This window comes from Gobio gobio (genome assembly GCF_949357685.1).
Source record: "Gobio gobio genome assembly, chromosome: 10".
In the NCBI taxonomy this organism is placed as follows: Eukaryota; Metazoa; Chordata; class Actinopteri; order Cypriniformes; family Gobionidae; genus Gobio; species Gobio gobio.
The window spans coordinates 21,867,110-21,886,788 of record NC_137116.1 but is presented as its reverse complement, the minus strand read 5'-3'; the positions used below and the strand labels follow the sequence as shown (position 1 = coordinate 21,886,788).

General features: G+C 36.9%; 1 protein-coding gene across 3 annotated transcripts in view; it reads left to right on the top strand.

Annotated features, from left to right (window-relative positions):
- Positions 1-19,679, top strand: part of pabpc1l (poly(A) binding protein, cytoplasmic 1-like) — a gene marked incomplete at both ends in the record, with an annotated part of 94,686 nt that overhangs the window by 65,938 nt on the left and 9,069 nt on the right. For 2 of the 3 annotated variants that reach the window (XM_079827892.1, XM_079827890.1), the window contains 6 exons: positions 2,047-2,141; positions 2,223-2,360; positions 2,514-2,609; positions 3,106-3,375; positions 3,464-3,545; positions 17,973-18,092. In XM_079827892.1, the coding sequence (XP_079684018.1) occupies positions 2,047-2,141; positions 2,223-2,360; positions 2,514-2,609; positions 3,106-3,375; positions 3,464-3,545; positions 17,973-18,092 (801 nt within the window). The remainder of the gene's footprint in view (positions 1-2,046; positions 2,142-2,222; positions 2,361-2,513; positions 2,610-3,105; positions 3,376-3,463; positions 3,546-17,972; positions 18,093-19,679) is intronic. The other variant, XM_079827891.1, reaches the window with a different exon arrangement.

Sequence of the window (19,679 nt, the reverse complement as noted above, 5' to 3'; positions counted from 1 at the left end):
AAAATTATAAAGTAATTATTCCATCACAAATAAATCGCTAAATCAAGTGGCTGTGTCTATAGTATTATACACAACATTATAATATTATATACATTCTCATATACAATTTAAAATTTGTATATTATTATTATTATTATTTAAAATGTATTATTCTTGCCCCTGGTTCAGTAAGGAACTCTTGTAATAAAGTAGCAGTGGCTGGGACAGATTTTAAGTATCACCTCAAGATGCAATCTAATCCTGTTTACATGAAATAAGCCTGCTCGCGAGCAGGTTTAAGTTTACGGACCTGTTGCTATGACAGCAAGTCCAGGATGAGCGTCGAAGAACCAAACAATCCAAGATCATGCCAAATCGTCAACAATCAAATCCAGCTAACGGAGTTAGCGAGGTACGAAGAACGGACCCAAGATGTCTAGGCCAACGAGGCAAAATTTGAGCTGTCAGTAAAAATTGAAGGCGTCTAACCATAGCCCAAGAATGGATTAGTCATCTAGAACATGAACAAGTCAAAGAAATGAAACCAAACACCTTGTATGATATTCCGTCATGTAAGCAAAGTCAACAGTGATTACATCTCGCAAGTTATTTTGGCTTGAAGTGGATTACTCGTATGTAGAGGTCGACCGATCGTGGATTTTCCCCGTTACCGATAACTAGGTTGGACCGCACTTGCCGATAACCGATTAATCGACCGATAGTTTTTTTTTATTAAATGGATACTGGATAAAAAAACATAAGTAAAACAGTGCTGAACTTTATAACAAGAAAAAAAAAACCGTACTGATCCATGAAATTAAAAACCTTTTAAATATGAATATTAAAATGAGAAGTTCTAACAGAACAAATTCTTCAGAAAATAATTTAAACATTAAAATATTACAGTCAAATTTGTTTCTTTACCTATAACCTAGAAACATGCATGTACATTTCATAGGTAATATTATGCAAGTCACTATGCAACAAGGATGTATTATCTTAAATGAACTTTATGCATACATTTTTACAGCATGTATTTATATGAGCTACATGAGATACAGTTGTACCTTGATCATTCATGTTAGTTCATAGTGCATTAACCAAGGTTAACAGATAAAAATAAAAATTCAAACTCAATTTAATGTTGAAATTAACATACTAACAATGAACAATACTTCCAAAGCATTTATTAAACTTAGTTAATGTTACAAATGGAATCTTATTGTAGTGTTACCATTTCATACAAATCCAAACAGTCTGCTTTTTTTGAAGTAGATTATCTAATAAAAAACGAATGCGTTTCTGCTTTGTTTCTGTCGGCAGCATGACGATACAGTTTGTGTTCTCACATCACTAATTTTATATATGCAACATTTAGGTCTGACTTGCGTGTGTTTTTATCACATTGTTTTTACTGCTTGAGGTACTGCTAATATTAGCGTCCTCTCAGCCTCGTTGACAAACATACACACTGCTGTTATTTACCTGTTAATGCAGCATCTAGTCAAGAAATGAATTACTTTATAATGATTTGGAAACCAGTACTGTAGTGTTCTGTATTCATACTGTTTCGCTGACGTTTTTTAAACGCGCATCTGATGTGTCAGCGATCTGTGCAGCGCCGCGCACAGCCTCACGTGTGAATGTAAACAACACAAGGCGTCAGTGTTTCGCCTCTAGAGGCCGCTCTCGTGCTATTTAATGTCAGCAGACCCTTCTCAGAGCTCTTGTACAGTGTAATGAGAGCGCACCCGTCTCAGCCGCTCCAGCAACCAACGCAACACGGAAAAACTATCGTTGTGGATTTTTGCTTCCACCAATCAGTTCCACCTTGTTAATTTAGCCACTGTATCAAATAAATACCTAGGGCTGTGTTTGTTTTCTTCTAAGAGAGTTGAAAAATAAGCAGATCTAGCCGTTTTTGCTGCCTTTCTGTACGCAATCATGCTCTCTTTCCACAATATGCAAAAAAACCTCCAGTTTTGTTTTCTTCCAGCTGTGCTCCACAAGCACTTTTCATAAATATATATTCTGCATCTCTTACTTGAAGTTGGCTCTGGTTCACAGGTAAGACCCTTAGTGTCTGTGTGATGACTGATGAAAGGGGCCGCTCTCGTGGCTTTGGATTTGTCAACTTTGAAAACCACACAGATGCCAGGAGGGTAATCCAACAAATTGTTATATGGTACGTGTTAATAGCCCAGAGATATGGAGGCTGAAGTCTTTCCTTCTCTTTGTGGTAGGCAGTAACTGAAATGAATGGCAAAGAGCTGAATGGCAGGGTCCTGTATGTTGGTAGAGCTCAGAAAAGGCTGGAGAGGCAGGGAGAACTGAAACGCAAGTTTGAGCAAATAAAGCAGGAGCGCATACAACGCTACCAGGTACACACACATGCTTACCTGCATGGTAACTTCTATAAATCTGCAAACAGCCTGAATTAGATATTATCCTAATCATGTGAGAAGGATTTGCTTATGCTTTAATTGTATGTTGATATTTAGGAATATGTTTTGATGCATTGTTTTTCATTTTAGGGGGTTAATCTCTATGTAAAAAATCTAGATGACAGCATTGATGATGAGAAGTTGAGGAAAGAGTTTGCACCTTATGGAACCATCACTAGTGCAAAAGTAATGTAAAGCACACAAGATTACACGTCTTTACACACTTAACGAATGTTACAACTTGCACCCTTTTTTTCAGTCTGAGTAGAAGTATAATATAATCTCATGAAGATTATTAGTGTGTCCTACCAATGTGTGATGTCAATTGTAAAGTCACAATGGTTCTTCCTGCTTCACAATCACAAAAATCTATTTTTCAACATTAATTCATTTAGGTCACACATCTGGAATTCCGTATTAATCCGTTAGAATTGCATTCCTGCAAGCCAATTTAAGCATTATTTTAGCAAATTCACATTCGTTCTAGGCTAGCTCCATTCTGTTACAGTAGTATGCAACATCACAATGAATAAAGTCCCACCCACGTAAAAAAAATAATTATATATTGCATACAGATGGCAGTGCTTATTGAGGAAAAAGGGACATTTTCTCAGACTTTTTTTAAATGCATTTTTACATTAAGATGAATTTTGTTTGTATTTTTTTGTATTTTTTGGGATAGGTGATGACAGATGGAGGCCACAGTAGGGGCTTTGGCTTTGTGTGTTTTTCCTCTCCCGAAGAGGCCACAAAGGCAGTGACTGAGATGAATGGCCGTATTGTTAGCACTAAACCACTTTATGTGGCTCTTGCCCAGAGAAAAGAGGAGCGAAAAGCCATCCTTACCAATCAGTACATGCAGAGACTTGCCAGCATTCGAGCCATCCCCAGCCCTGCAATTCCCACCACCTACCAGCAGAGCTCCGGTTACTACATGACCTCTGTGCCGCAAGTGGGTGAAAGGGACTATATGTATGTTTAGTTTTACATGATGATCAGCTTTACTTATGCTGTGTGAATTTGCATATCTGCTTTTCTAGCATCAGGTTCGCTCTATATATAACACTGTACCAAACCTGCGGCCTGTGCCACGCTGGACAGCTCATGCTCCTAGGACACAAGGTGAGGTATTCACCAACAATATGAAGTCAGTTACTAAATTTTAATACGTTAATGCTTTAAAAATGAAACCCATCTGACAACGATTTACCATATTTTTTCAAATATAAGACACACAGTATAAGTTAATACAAGATAAGATTTTTCTTAGAAATACATCTGAAAAAAACATTTTGTCTTGTATTCAGCTTCTAGACTCTACATGTCAATAATACACCTGCAACAATAGGTGGCACCAAGTATGCGTAAAATGAGTGTGCCAAAAAATACGGTGTGACAGTGTAATTTTAGAAGATCGCAAGCACAAAAATTATAGTCTCAAACACAAAAAATCTAAGAAAAACTTACCATCTAAGAGCTGTATGACTGTCATGTTTGCGTGACTCGCTGACGGAACCAAACTTGCCCCGTGCATGATTTTTAAAACCTAAGGCGGTACCCAGATTTCACTTCTACTGTTAATGTAATTTTGGTAGTCTACATGGTTTTTACTATGAGATGGATAGCCTAATTGTCATATAATTCTACAGGTTATTTTTATGGTATGCCAAAAAGTGTTTTATGTGATCGTTGTTAAGTTTTTTAGTAGTATTTACCATATTTTCAATACAAAAATTAATATGAAAAAGGTCTCACAGGTTGTCTTATATTTGGAACAATACAGTAATTCAGTTTAATGCAAACAACCCATCTGACAATGCAACACAGCACAGGCCATAACACTACATGTTTCACGATTAAAAAGTTTGAGGTCAGTGTTTTTATACTATAAGTGTGTGTGTGTATATATAAAATTAGTTACAAATTAAAATGCTGTTCTTTTGAACTTTCTATTCATCTAAGAATCTAAGAACGCATATCTAGTGAAAAAAAAAAAAAAAATATATATATATATATATATATATATATATATATATATATATATATATATATATATATGAAATAAAAAAAAAAATTATCACTACAAATACATTTACATATTTATGTACTAATAAGAAATACCCTGTAATTGTACGTTTGGTATACTTGGTCTAAATTGGAACGACTAATTTTGTACTTGCAAATGCACTTTAATTGGACCTCAGCCCTATTTCTGGATAACTATAAGTATATCTGATTCTGCTAAAATGGAACTATTGCAAGTATACTTTAGGTATACTTGCAAATATCTTTAAATATCTTGCATTTAAAGACTGATAATATACAGAGATCATGCTATCCTTAATAAGAGTGATAATAACACACATTTTAGGCTTAATATTAAGAAATGTGCATTGTGCAATAAAGTACTCACAATAAAGTTTAATTATAATATTTACAGTACATCAGTAAGTCTCAAGAAATATGTCAGTAAATATGTGAATAGATTTGTTTTGTAGTATACGTAGTATGAAATAATTATTTGTTTTTTTCACTAGGAAAAATGTTAAGCAGCACTTTCAACATTTGATAATATTAAGACGTGTTTCTTGAAGTGGCCATCACAGGCATCAATTGCATTTTAAAATATAGTTCAATAGAAAGTACACGTACACGTGTGTGTGTGTGTATATATATATATGTATATACATATATATGTGTATATATATATGTATATACATATATATATATATATACACACACACACACACACACACACACACACACACACACACACACACACACACACACACACACACACACACACACACACACACACACTCTTACTTCACAATATTACTGTCTTTTTGTATTTTTTTTTTTTTAATCGAACAAAAGCAGCGTTGGTGAACACAATTTTTCTATAAATCTAATGAATAATCCATGGCCTAAATACATCTAATCTTGCATATACAATGCTGTACACACAGATATTGTTTCTTATACCATTTTTTAAAATTAAAATATTGAAGTACAATAATTTAACTTAATTAAACACTTACAGTAAGCTTTGTACACAAATAAATTGTCTTTGAATACATTCTTTACAAGATTATTTTTTTTAATTGAGTAATAAAGTGAAGGAAAACATGCCAGTAGGTGTGCAACATACATTTGGCACAAATATTTGTCTCATTCGGTTTTAGTTTTTGTTTGTTGTTGTGGTTGTGAGGGTTTATACAATACAGATTGTCTCAAAGCAGCTTCAGAGTGATAACAGGAAAATGATTAAATAATGGAAACAGTTTATTTCAGCTGTAAAGCAGTTCTAAAAGAAGTGTCATTGTTCAGCTGACTTCAGTTTAGTGTTGATTCAGTTCTGTTGTAAAGATCATCAATTATTAAATTAGTTCATTTCATCTATAAAGCAGTTCTGCAAAAAAAAATTTAGTTCTCACTAGGGCTGTCAATGAATATTCTAATTTCGAATATATATTCGAATAGTTTAAAAAAACGAATTTTGAAGGCGAAAATTAATATTCAAATAAAAAAAATATAAAAAACGCCCGCGGTAGTAGAGGCGTGGCTGTCTTCACACCGCACGCGCAAGCAGTGTTGACAGGGCAGGAGCGGTGCGTGTGGAGAGCGGCAGGCGCGCATTCACACTGGCAGCGTTTGTCTGGCGCAGCTGAACCGCGGCTCGTGTGTTGCAAATACAGACGAATATTGTCCATTATGTCACATTTTCCGGTTATCTCCTTCGACCCCTGTCTGTCTCGTGCTTTGATTTATGATGGGCACCATATACTGTATCTGCTGCAAATGCGACCGTGTTCCCCTCTGTCTCATACACACGTATAACATGTTGTATAGAAGTAGTTCACATGATAAATGTAACATTCAAGTGAAGATATGCTTCTAGTTTTAATCATTTAAACAGGCTTTTGAAGTTTGGGCAAAAACTTCTGGCAGCGTTGTGTTTTTCGTGTATTTTTTATTTATTTTTCACAGCGCTGGATGTCATATGGTGATTGTGATAACACGGGACACTTCATGATTTCATGGTGAAATGTGTTATTTTCCATATTAATCAGGTCAGTTTTGATCAAGAACAATCCACTGTGGATTGCGTGAGCAGCGCGGCAAAAATAGACTCTGCGCCGAAACGATCGCGGCACTGCTGCTTCTGCTCTGCTCCTTCTACGCGCTGCCGCGCCACCTCTGCGTGTGTGAATGCTCGAATCTGTTAACATGGGCGCCGAAAAAAATGAGTGGAAACTGAGGATCAAAATCTGCAAAATGAAAAGGATTCAGGTAGTGTTAGTAGGCCTACTGAGGGTGAGACCAGTACGGAAACGTATAAGATGGTAGAAAATGTTAATGGTGAGACCCGGGTGGTTGAAGAAATGGTGATAACTTTTTCACCACTTTCTACCTTTTCCACTTGTTCTGTATTTTTCTCAGTTTCTGTTATGTTAGTTAATGGGGATCTGTCAGGAAATGAAGGAATGGTGACTTCAGAGGATAAACAATCAGGAGAAATGGTTGAGAATGAAGGAGAGGAAGAAAGTGAGGCTGATGCTTTGTTCACATCCCATCTGAGATAAATTTGACACCTCTGATACATATGACAGTTTTATTCTTTGGAAGAAATAGATGAATTTTTTGGATGAGACGTTTGGGAAAGTAGCAGAAGTGGAAGATTACTTTGTTGATACAAAGAAATTTGAACGTTCTGTTTTATATTGGATGAAAAGAGTTGGAGAAGACAAACTAAATAAGAGGAAAAGGTTTTGACTGAAAAAGCTTGTCACGAAAATAAGGAAGGGGAAAACCCTAAAGAAAAGGAAATTTAAATGATGTGTAATTCACTAAGGGTGTCTCTTTTTCTATATTTTCTGTCTCTCTTTTCCCTCTATTACAACTTTATGGAGGTTGTTAGAGTATGATCCTTAAACATCAATGGGGGCAGAGATAGAGTTAAAAGAGCAATGGTTTCTGAATTTATTAAATTAAATGATGTTAAAATAAGTTTTTTTACAAGGAACACATTCTGATAGTAATAATGAAGTAGAGTGGTATAGATGGTGGGAAGGAGAGTGTAAATTAAGTCATGGAACAAATTTTAGTATGGGGGTTTGATTTAAAAATTGTGAAAACTAGAGATCGAAAAAGGTAGAGTTTTATTGGTTATAGCTGAAATTCAAAGTGTTAAATTCCTTTTTGTTAATGTGTACGCTCCGAATATAGGTTTGCATCGTGAAATAACATTTCAAAAGTTAAATGATGCAATAAAACAAAATTATGATGGAAATACATGTTGTAATGGGAGGCGATTGGAATTGCATACCAAATGTTTTATTGGATAGGAATGGGGAAGAGCCTCACTTAAAATCTAGTAAGTTACTTCTTGATATTACAAATAATTTTAATTTAGTGGATGTGTGGAGAAGTAGAAATAAGTTGGTGAAGCAATATACCTGGATTAAGATGCTAGATTCTGTTGTGACAGGAGCAAGATTGGATAGGTTCTATGTAAGTAAATCTGAAATAAATAGCTATTGATACTTGTATATTACCAAATGGTTTTTCAGACCATCATATGGTGACTTTAGATTAGAATATTGTAAAAGCTTCAAGACCTAAATTTTATTGGCATTTTAATGTAAAATTACTACAAGATAAGGATTTTTTTGAGAAGTTTTGTAGTTTTTGGGATATCTGGAGACAGAGGAAATCTCATTTTGAAAATCTGACTCAATGGTGGGAGGTTGGAAAAGCTCATATTAAAGTTTTGTCAGCAATTTTCTTATAATGCTTTGGCTATAGTGAAGAGAAATGTGAAAAATTTGGAGGTTGAGATTAATGAAATGGAAAAAAGAATGATTGATGTTTGGGATTGTGGATCAATGAATATTATAAAAAATAAAAAAAATGTAGTTGAAGTCATTGTTGGAACAAAGAGTGAAAGGTGCACTAGTTCGAGCTAGAATATCGTCAATTAAAGAAATGGATGCTCCAACTGCTTATTTTTTTTGGCCTTGAACGGAAAGAAGCACAAAAGAAATGTATGCTTAATCTTAAAAGAGAAAATGGAACAATTACTTCAGATCCAATAGAGATGAGAAAGTTGGTCATTGATTTTTATAAAGAACTATTTGGCAATATGGACTGTGATATTGTATCTATGGACCAGTTCTTAAAGGACCTTCCTAAATTAAGGTCTGAGGAACAAAAGACCTTGGACATAATGATTTCCTTTGATGAACTTTCAAAGGCTGTGCAACAGCTTTCTACAGGAAAGTCACCTGGTGTTGATGGGTTACCAGCGGAATTTTATCAAGCATTTTGGGGTGTTTTAGGAGATGATTTGTATGATGTATTTTGTGAATGTTTTAAAAGAAGTTGTCTACCAAAAAGCTGTCAGAGAGCTGTGTTATCACTTCTGCCAAAAAATGGAGACTTAGGGTTGTTGAAAAATTGGCGCCCAGTGTCGTTAATGTGTTTAGACTATAAAATGCTGTCTGAGTGTTTAGCCAACAGACTAAAACATATTTCGCATATTGTGGTGGAAAGAGAACAGACTTATTGCATTCCTGGGCGAACAATAATGGACAACTTGTTTCTCACGAGGGATGTGATTGATGTCAAGTCAAGTCAAGTCAACTTTATTTATATAGCGCTTTTAACAATGTAGATTTTTTCAAAGCAGCTTTACAGTGTTAAACAGGAAAATAATGCAGCATAATTTTATTCAGCTGTATAGCCATTCTGGAAAAATTTCAAGTATCATACAGTGACAGTGTGGGCTTTAGATCAATAATTTGATCAGTAATTTAGTTTAAATGGTTAATTTAGTTTATTATTTAGATGTATTTCGATGTTTAGTTGAAAAATTTAGTGTCCCCAACTGAGCACGCCAAGCCAGAGGCAACAGTGGCAAGGAAACCAAAACCCCATTAGGTGACCTAATGGAGAAAAATAAACCTTGGGAGAAACCAGGCTCAGTCGGGGTGCCAGTTCTCCTCTGGCCAATTAACAAACAGCGTATTATTATTATTATTATTCTGGCAGTTTTACAGCTCGGAGGTCATAATAGATCAGAATATTCGAGGGACCGGGGGCAACATGCTGGAGACGGGTTTATTGAGGATGATGTTGATTAAATAATTATTAAAGTGCAATATTCGAATGATCGGAGGCAACACGCAGGAGACGGGTTTATTGAGATGCCGTGTCGATGAGGCAGTTTCAGGGGGAGTCTAATCACGGTCTCCCAGACACTTCGGGGTCCTGTGTTGGTCTTCTCTGGGCGCAGGTCCACCATCTGAACTGGATACGGCCCGGATCCGGCTGACTGCAGTAAACCTCAGGATAAAACAGAGAGACTAACATTAGCGTAGATGCCATTCTTCTGATGATGTAACGAGTACATCAGGTGTTATGGGAAGTGTTCCCGGTTCCGGCTGACCTAGTTAATGCAGCCTAACAATCATTTCATTGAAAAAGTGTTTTATGTGTATGCCACAGTAAAGAGATGTGTTTTTAGTCTAGATTTAAACTGACAGAGTGTGTCTGCTTCCCGAACAATGTTAGGAAGACTGTTCCAGAGTTTAGGTGCTAAATAGGAAAACGATCGACCGCCTGCAGTTGATTTGGATATTCTCGGTATGATCAACTGGCCAGAATTTTGAGACCGCAGTAGACGTGATGGAGTATAATATGTTAAGAGCTCGCTCAAGTATTGGGGAGCTAAACCATTTAGTGCTTTGTAAGTAATAAGTAAGATTTTGAAATATATGCGATGTTTAATAGGCAGCCAGTGCAGTGTTGACAGAACTGGGCTAATATGGTCATACTTCCTGGTTCTAGTAAGAACTCGAGCTGCTGCGTTTTGGACCAGCTGGAGTTTATTTATTAAGCGAGCAGGGCAACCACCCAGTAGAGCATTACAATAATCTAACCTTGAGGTCATGAACGCATGAACTAACTGTTCAGCATTTTGCATTGAGAGCATGTGCCGTAATTTAGATATATTTTTAAGATGGTAGAAAGCAGTTTTACAGATGCTAGAAACGTGGCTTTCAAACGAAAGATTGGTATCAAAGAGCACACCCAGGTTCCTCACTGACGACGAGGACTTGACAGAACAGCCATCAAGTGTTAGACAGTATTCTAGGTTACTACTTGTGGAGCTTTTTTGTCCAATAATTAAAAATTCAGTTTTTTCTGAATTGAGTTGCAGGAAATTACCAGTCATCCAATGTTTTATATCAGCTATGCATTCCGTTAATCTTGTGAATTGGTAAGTTTCTTTAGGGCGTGAAGAAATATAGAGCTGAGTATCGTCAGCATAACAATGAAAACTAACGCCATGCTTCCTAATGATATCTCCCAGTGGTAGCATGTACAGGGTGAAGAGTAGCGGTCCTAGCACTGAGCCTTGCGGTACTCCATACTGAACTTGCGATCGGTGTGACATATCTTCATTTACTACTACAAACTGATAACGGTCGCATAGGTATGATTTAAACCATGATAATGCAATTCCACTAATACCTACATAATTTTCGAGTCTATTCAAAAGAATGTTGTGGTCGATAGTATCAAATGCAGCGCTAAGATCGAGTAACACTAATAGAGAGATACAGCCACGATCGGATGATAAGAGCAAATCATTTGTAACTCTGACGAGAGCAGTCTCAGTGCTATGATACGGTCTAAATCCTGACTGGAAATCCTCACAGATACCATTTCTTTCTAAAAAGGAACATAATTGTGAAGACACTGCCTTTTCAAGTATTTTTGACAGAAAGGGTAGATTTGAGATTGGTCTATAATTGACTAAATCTGTAGGATCAAGTTGCGGTTTTTTAATAAGTGGTTTAATAATTGCCAACTTAAAAGTTTTCGGTACATATCCTAATGACAAAGATGAATTAATGATATTAAGAAGAGGATCTATGACCTCTGGTAGCATCTCTTTTAATAGCCTAGTTGGTATAGGGTCGAGCATACATGTTGTCGATTTTGATGATTTAACGAGTTTAGCCAATTCTTCTTCTCCTATAGCAGTGAATGAGTGTAATTTTTCCTCAGTGACACTACAATGCTCTGTCTGATGTGATGCTGTATTAGACGGCTGCATGGTTAAAAAATTTTTCCTAATATTATCAATCTTACATGTGAAGAAGTTCATAAAGTCATTACTGCTGTGCTGTTTACAATCATCAGAAGTTGAAGCTTTATTTTTGGTTAATTTAGCCACTGTATCGAATAAATACCTTGGGTTGTGTTTGTTTTCTTCCAAGAGAGTTGAGAAATAAGCAGATCTAGCAGTTTTTACAGCCTTTCTGTATGTGATCATGTGCTCTTTCCACGAATTACGAAATACCTCTAATTTTGTTTTCTTCCAGCTGCGCTCCATTTTTCTGGCTGCTGTTTTAAGGGCCCGGGTGTGCTCGTTGTACCACGGCGTTGGACTATTTTCTTTAATCTTCTTTAAGCGCAGAGGAGCAACTGTGTCTAAAGTACTGCAAAAGAGAGAGTCAATAGTTTCTGTTGCAACATCGAGTTCTTCTATACTATCTGGGATGCTGAGCAGATGATACTGATGAGGGAGTTTATTTAAAAAGCAATCTTTAGTAGCAGCAGTGATTGTCCTGCCATTTTTAAAGCGAAGGGGCGGCTTTGCAACCTTAGCTAAATTAAGTATACATGATACTAAGTAATGATCTGAGATGTCATCGCTCTGCTGCAGAATTTCAACGGTATCAACATTTATTCCATGTGACAATATTAGGTCTAAAGTATGATTATGGCGATGAGTGGCTCCTGACACGTGTTGCCTAACTCCAATAGAGTTTAGAATGTCTTTAAATGCTAATCCCAATACGTCTTTTCCGTTGTCAACATGGATATTAAAATCACCAACAATTAGTACTTTATCTACGGCCAGTACTAACTCTGATAGAAAATCAGCAAATTCTTTGATAAAGTCTGTATTATGCCCAGGTGGCCTGTATACAGTAGCTAACACAAATGTTGAACGGGTTTTATCATGTACACTACATAGCGTTACATAAAGCACCAAAACTTCGAAGGAATTATATTTGAAACTAGACTTCTGAGTAATACTGAAGATATTATTATAAATTACAGCAACCCCTCCCCCTTTACCTTTCAGACGCGGCTCATGTTTATAACAATAATCTTGGGGGGTGGACTCATTTAAGGTAATGTAGTCGTCAGGTTTTAGCCAGGTTTCTGTCAAACAGAGCACATCTAGATTATTATCTGTAATAATATCATTAACAATAAGCGCTTTTGGGGAAAGGGATCTAATATTCAGCAACCCAAGCTTTATCAATTGTTCATCTGTATTATATATTTTGTTTATTTGCTGGACGTCAATTACATTTTTACTGTTGAATGGTTTTGATGTTTTTTTGTATTTACTAATTCGGGGAACAGACACAGTCTCTATATGATAATATCTAGGTGAAAGAGTCTCTATGTGCTGGGATTTATCTGACTCCGGTAACGTGAGACAGCTAGCAGACGGTCGGTTTAGCCAGTTTGTCTGCTTCCTGACCTGGGCCCTAGTGAGTCAAGGTTTAGCTCTAAGACTCTGTGCCAGATTACTAGAGAGAAGAGCGGCACCACCCCAAGAGGGATGGATGCCATCCTTCTTCAACAGGTCAGGTCTGCCCCAAAAACTTTTCCAATTGTCTATGAACCCTATGTTATTTTGCAGACACCACTTAGACAACCAGCCATTGAGTGATGATAGTCTGCTAACTATCTCATCACTCCTTTTTACCGGGAGCGGTCCAGAACAAAAAACAGCCTCAGACATCGTACTAGCGAGTTCACACACCTCTTTAATGTTAATTTTGGTGATCTCCGACTGGCGAAGTCGAACATCATTAGTGCCGACGTGAATAATAATCTTAGAGAATTTACGATTAGCTTTAGCCAGCACTTTTAAATTTGCTTTGATGTCAGGTGCTCTGGCTCCCGGTAAACAAGTGACTATGGTAGCTGGTGTCTCTATCTTCACGTTCCGTGTAATAGAATCGCCAATGACTAGGGCACTTTCAACAGGATACTCAGTGGGTGCTTCACTGAGAGGGGAGAACCTGTTTGATGTTCTAACCGGAACGGAAAAGCGGTTCTTTGGTCTGCGACTATGCTGCCTCACTGTCACCCCGTTTCCCTGCTGCGAGGGCCCTGCAGCCGGAACCGAAGAATGTACAGAGTTCACTAAGCTATTCGCATCCAAATCAGTGTCTAAAGCTGTTACATCCTCACTACTCTCAGATAAAGTATGGATGCGTGTTTCTAATTCTGAAATCTTCTCCGTCAGCCTAACTATCTCCTTACATTTATCACATGTGAAGCCCTTTTCACCAGCGGAGAAGCCTATACTGAACATGTGGCATGCACTGCAGGTGATAATGACAGGAGAAGACATGACTTACCGTGTTTGTTGATTAATCCAATTTACCACTTACCACAATCGTTTGCTGGACACAATTTACTAATCCAAGTTATGAACTCAGAAAAAGGGAGGCCCGGGTGCAGAGATAACAAGCTAACAGGCTAGCAAAATGCTAACGTGTGGTGATTTAGATTAAAAGCTAGCGATGTCAAATTTAACGTGATAGGCAATTTTTAAACAATGTATGGTGATGACTAAGTTATATTTAGCAGTAGAAGAAAGAGGAAATATCAAAATAAAGATTCAAACGTAAGCAAGGCTCTACAGAGCTACAGACTTGAGCTACAGAGCAACAGACACAGCAGGCAGACAGGAGCACAGGCAGACATGTGTCTATTAGAAACCATCTTGATGTGGGGTTTTGAATCTATTGACCAAGACAAGGCTTTTGACCGGGTAGGTCCTGATTACCTGTTTACTGTGTTGAAAACTTTTGGATTTGGGGAGAATATTATTTTGTGGATAAAAATACTGTATGAAGATGCTTCTATTATGCTTAAAATAGGAGGTGGCTTGAGTTGTCCAGTCCCTGTTAAAAGAGGAATCTGGCAGGGATGTCCTCTATCAGGACAACTTTATAGTTTAGCCATTGAACCCTTACTGTGTAAACTAAGAAAAGAGTTAAAAGGTTTAATGATACCAGGTGATAATTCAGGGTTAAGGTATTCTGTATCTGCGTATGCGGACGATGTAAATATTTTTATTACTGGTCAAAATGATATTCAGATACTTTGTAAAAATTTAAACCTGTATGAAAAATCATCTTCAGCCAAGGTTAACTGGGCAAAGTGTGAAGGGTTTGTTGTGGGATCTTGGCTTGATAAGGGGCCACCTCAACTTCCTGAAGGACTGAAATGGGGAAGGAAAGGCATTCAAGTTTTGGGGGTGTTTCTGGGGGCCGATAAGTATAAAGAAAGAAATTGGGAGGGTCTGCTGGAAAAGGTTGTTGCCAAGTTGTCTAAATGGAATTGGCTATTACCCGAACTATCATATAGAGGCAGAGTCTTAATTACAAACAACCTGACAGCTTCTATGTTATGGCACAAACTGAATGTACTTGAGCCACCAGAGGACAGTATTAAGGATATTCAGAGGAAATTGGTGGATTTCTTCTGGTCTGGTCAAAAATGGATTCCCAGGCCTGCACTTTATTTACCAGTGCATGAAGGAGGGCAAAGCCTAATAGATGTACGAAGACGTGTAAATGCTTTTCGACTACAAGCAGCACAGAGACCGTGTTGTTTGAAGAGAATGCTGGGTGGATAAATGTTGCTTGTGCTATTCTACGGAAAACATCGGGTCTATTGTATGATAAGCAGCTTTTTCTACTGCTAATTGATTAAGTGGATTTGAAGGACTTAACCCCTTTTTATAAGTCAATGATAACAGCTTGAAGAAAAAATTTTATACACAGAGACATCTTAAAACCTGAGGACTGGATAATGGGAGAACCGTTGTTCCACAACCCATTAATACGAACAAATATTTTGTCCTCTAAATCTGTGGAAAGCTGTTTTGTAAAGGCTGGTTTTGTCAAGTTGGGGGATCTGAGAAGTGGAGATGGCTGGAAAACAGCGGAGTCATTGCAGAGTGCGACTGGGTTGAGATCTCTTCGCCTTCTGAGAAGAATAATGGAGGAAGTGTGGGCTGCTCTACCTGGGGCTTGTAGAGAGTTACTGTCACAGGATTGGAATGAAGAATATACATTAAATCCACCCATTAAAGTTTCTGCTGCTGTACAGGAGGAGAATGAGGGAGCTGGAAATTCGATTCTGTCGTTTGAGTACCCCGAGTTGGGAAGTTTTCAAGATATTAAGAAGAAAGAAATATATATAACGTGTGTAAAAGTTACTCATCAGACTGTGTTAAGAGGAGTGAAGACGTGGAAGTGTTTGGGACCGACTTTAAGGCATGCTGGAGGTCTCTTTATAAGTCGCCTGTTGAAAAGCGTACTGCAGACCTGCAGTGGAGATTGTTGTTCGGGGCTATAGCTACGAACAGACACGTGGCATGCCTGAATCCAGCAGTGGGGACAGAGTGTTTATTTTGTGGTTTAGAAGAAACGGTTAGTCACTTATTTATTGATTGTTTTAGGTTGAAGGGAGTTTTTTATTTTTTAACACAATGTTTTATAAAGTTTGGAGAACATTTTTCTTATTAGAATTTTATAAGTGGACCAAAATTTTTACATTACATTTATTACATTTCTGTATATGTATAACAGGGAAGGCCATGGGTAAATAAAACAATCTTTACATAAACCCAAAATAATAAATGTTATAAGTTCACTTAAATTAAAAGTTGTTTTTTTAAAGCCTAATAAATGTTGAAATTGGCAGCTAACGTCATTTATGTTTCATAGACACTTTAGTATAAGTGATACTGGCCTTCATTCATAAAACATGACAATACAACACATTTTAAAATATGCTGTCTTTAAATTGTTTATACATTAATTTGGAGAGTAACTGTAATTATTACAATATCAAAATATTAAAAACGTAAAATATTAAAAACGTGCGATTAATTACAGAAAAAATAATGTGATTAATTAGTTTTTTTTTTTTTTTTTATGCCCAGCACTAATATATATATATATATATATATATATATATATTAATTATATACATGGTTTATATACATGTTGCTGCTGATTGGGCTGACATTTTTGACACCCCCACCAAACGAGATAAAACGCATCTCAAACCTGTTGCACACCGTTTCCAGGAAACATGACGTTCAACCGCAAACTGAGCAAAACGTTGCGCACCGGTTTGAGCTTTGAACGTGCCCGTTACCAAAAAGCTTTTAAAAATCTAATTTATTGGTTTTCCTCTCACAAAAGTGTTTCTTTTTAAGAAATGGTTGGTTGTATGTGTGCATATATAGTGATTTTTAGTGACAAATATCCATTATTTAAACAAGGTGGTTTTTTTTTTAAAGCAGACATTTTTTTTTATTTTAAAGGAGACCCAAACCTCAAGTTTATAAAAATGTTTTATCATGTAATTAATTAAACTATTGGATAAATGATAAACATAAAACAATTGAGAAAAGCAGTGGTTTAACTTTACTTTTTAGAGAATAACAATTAAATAACAGGAATGAACATTGCATAACAGGAATGAACATTGCGTAACGTGTGTGTGCACGCATGTATGTATTTATGTATTTATTTATTTATTTATTTATTTATTTATATATATATATATATATATATATATATATATATATATATAGTATGATATGATTTACAGTGGCAGCTCAAAGCTGTACAGCAGCATTTGCTGTACAGCAGCATTTAAGTATGAAATTGAATGAATAAATGTAAAAATAAAACACTACATAGACTTCACTATAAAATATACATTGATTCTTATTAAAGCTACAGTATTAAAGTTTTTCAGTCAAGAGCTGTGAGTGATTTTCTCTCTTTTGTTGTTGTATTAACTTTAAAGGGATAGTTCACTCAAAAATGAAAATTCTGTCATCGAGAAATTAATACAGGTTTGGAACAACGTTAGAGTGAGTAAATAATGACATAATTTTAGAGGTGAACTGTCCCTTTAAGGACAGCGTGTTCACTACTGCGCTGCTATCAATTTAAGACCTGTGTGCATCTAATATAAAGACACGCCGATTTTACTTTCACTTTAGACATAACCGACTGTGTTTATGTTAACCTTGTGTGTATTTGACCGTATTAGCGCAGTAAGACGACTACTTAGTCCAGTAATCACGTGTTTGACAGGCGTTTAGTGCGTGCTCGGAAAAGCGCACGTTAAAACAGTGCATAAGCATGTGAATGAAATGTTTAACCGGCAAGGCTGTAAAACGGATGCATATAATGACCTTTCGTGATTGTGAATAACTATAGTGTTCCGTGAGTATAACTCTACCACTAACATGTGATGTGAAGTATGTCGCGTTGTTCAGTAGAATTTGTAGAAAAATAATAAATTAAAAGCAAAACCGAGAAAAACGCAATTCACAAGCGCGTATTGAACCATGAACTGTTTTTGAATCCTTTTTTTTTGGTTGTTAATTTCTCTTATTGGCTGCTCTAGCTCCATTTACAGCTCAGTTTGTGAGGCAAGCAGTGCCACGCAGGCCCTCCACTACCATCAGCACAGTCCGCCAGGCCTCCACCCAGGTTCCTCACATCATTAACAACACCCAGCGAATGGGTAAGGCTGTTTGTGTGTGTCAAGTCCTCTTCATTTATATAGCGTTTTTTACAACACAGGATGCTTCAAAGCAGCTTTGCAGTGATAATAGGAAATTAATTTAGCTTTAGTAGAAAAGCTAAAGTAAGTTTTTGATTTGATTAATTTGTGCTGTAATAACTGAATGGTTATTTACTTTGGCGCCACTTAAACGACACCATCCTCAACTAAAACAGAAAAACCCCAATGCGTTCCAGACGCACATCCACACGGCAACAGCACCTGGTGGCCTTTGCATCCCCGTGCAAACCCCCAAAAAAGGCTACAGCATATATGCAAGCATTGCATGTTTAGCCTCTAGGCAAGCATGTTTGAATATGTATGTGTGCATATGTGTTTTTATCTGTACAGAGGGGAAGGAAAGGAGGCCTTCACAGGGGAGAGTCTAGTTGACACGATCCCAACGCAGCCCTGTAGTGTTTGCAGAGACCGTGTCTAGGCCAGGTCCACCATCTGATCTGGATCCGGCAAACTACAGTAAACCTAGGGATAAACAGAGGGACTAATATTAGCGTAGATGCCTTCTTTTTATGATGTAACACGTACATAAGGTGTTATGGGAAGTGTTCGGGGTCCCTGCAGACCTAGTTAATGCAGCCTAACAATCGTTTAACTGATTTAAATAATAAAAATTGATAATGTTCTATGTGTATGCCATAGTAAAGAGATGTGTTTTTAGTCTAGATTTAAGCTGACAGTGTCCGTGTCTGCTTCCTGAACAATGCTAGGAAGACTGTTCCAAAGTTTAGGTGCTAAATAGGAATAATAGATATTAATAGGCCAGAATTTTGAGACCGCAATAGATGTGATGGAGCATAATGCGTTAAGAGCTCGTTCAAGTACTGGGGAGCTAAGCCATTTAGTGCTTTGTATACATTTTAAAATCTTGCTAATTACTTACAATGTTTAATAGAGAGCCACTGCATTGTTGACAGAACCGGACTAATATGGTCATACTTCCTGGTTCTAATATGAACTCTAGCTGCTGCATTTTGGACCAGCTGCAGTTTATTTATTAAGCAAGCAGGGCAACCACCCAGTAGAGCATTACAATAATCTAGCCTTGAGGTCCTGAACGTATGAACTAGCTGTTAAGCATTTTGCATTGAAAGTATGTGTAGTTTTACAGATGCTAGAAACGTGGCTTGTTCAGATGAGAAATTGGTATCAAAGAGCACACCCAGGTTCCTAACTGATGACGAGGACTTAACAGAGCAGCCATCAAGTGTTAGACAGTATTCTAGGTTACTACGTGCAGCGTTTTTTTGTCCAAAAATGTAATATTCATTTTTTTCAGAGTTAAGTTGTAAGAAATTACTAGTCATTCAATTTTGTTTTAAATCAGCTATGCATTCTGTTAATCTTGTGAATTGGTAAATTCCATCAGGGCGTGAAGCGATATAGAGCTGAGTATCGTCAGCATAACAATGAAAACTAACACCATGCTTCCTAATGATATCTCCCAAGGGTAGCATGTACAGGATGAAAAGCAACGGTTCTAGCACTGAGCCTTGCGGTACTCCATTCTGAACTTGTGATCGATATGAC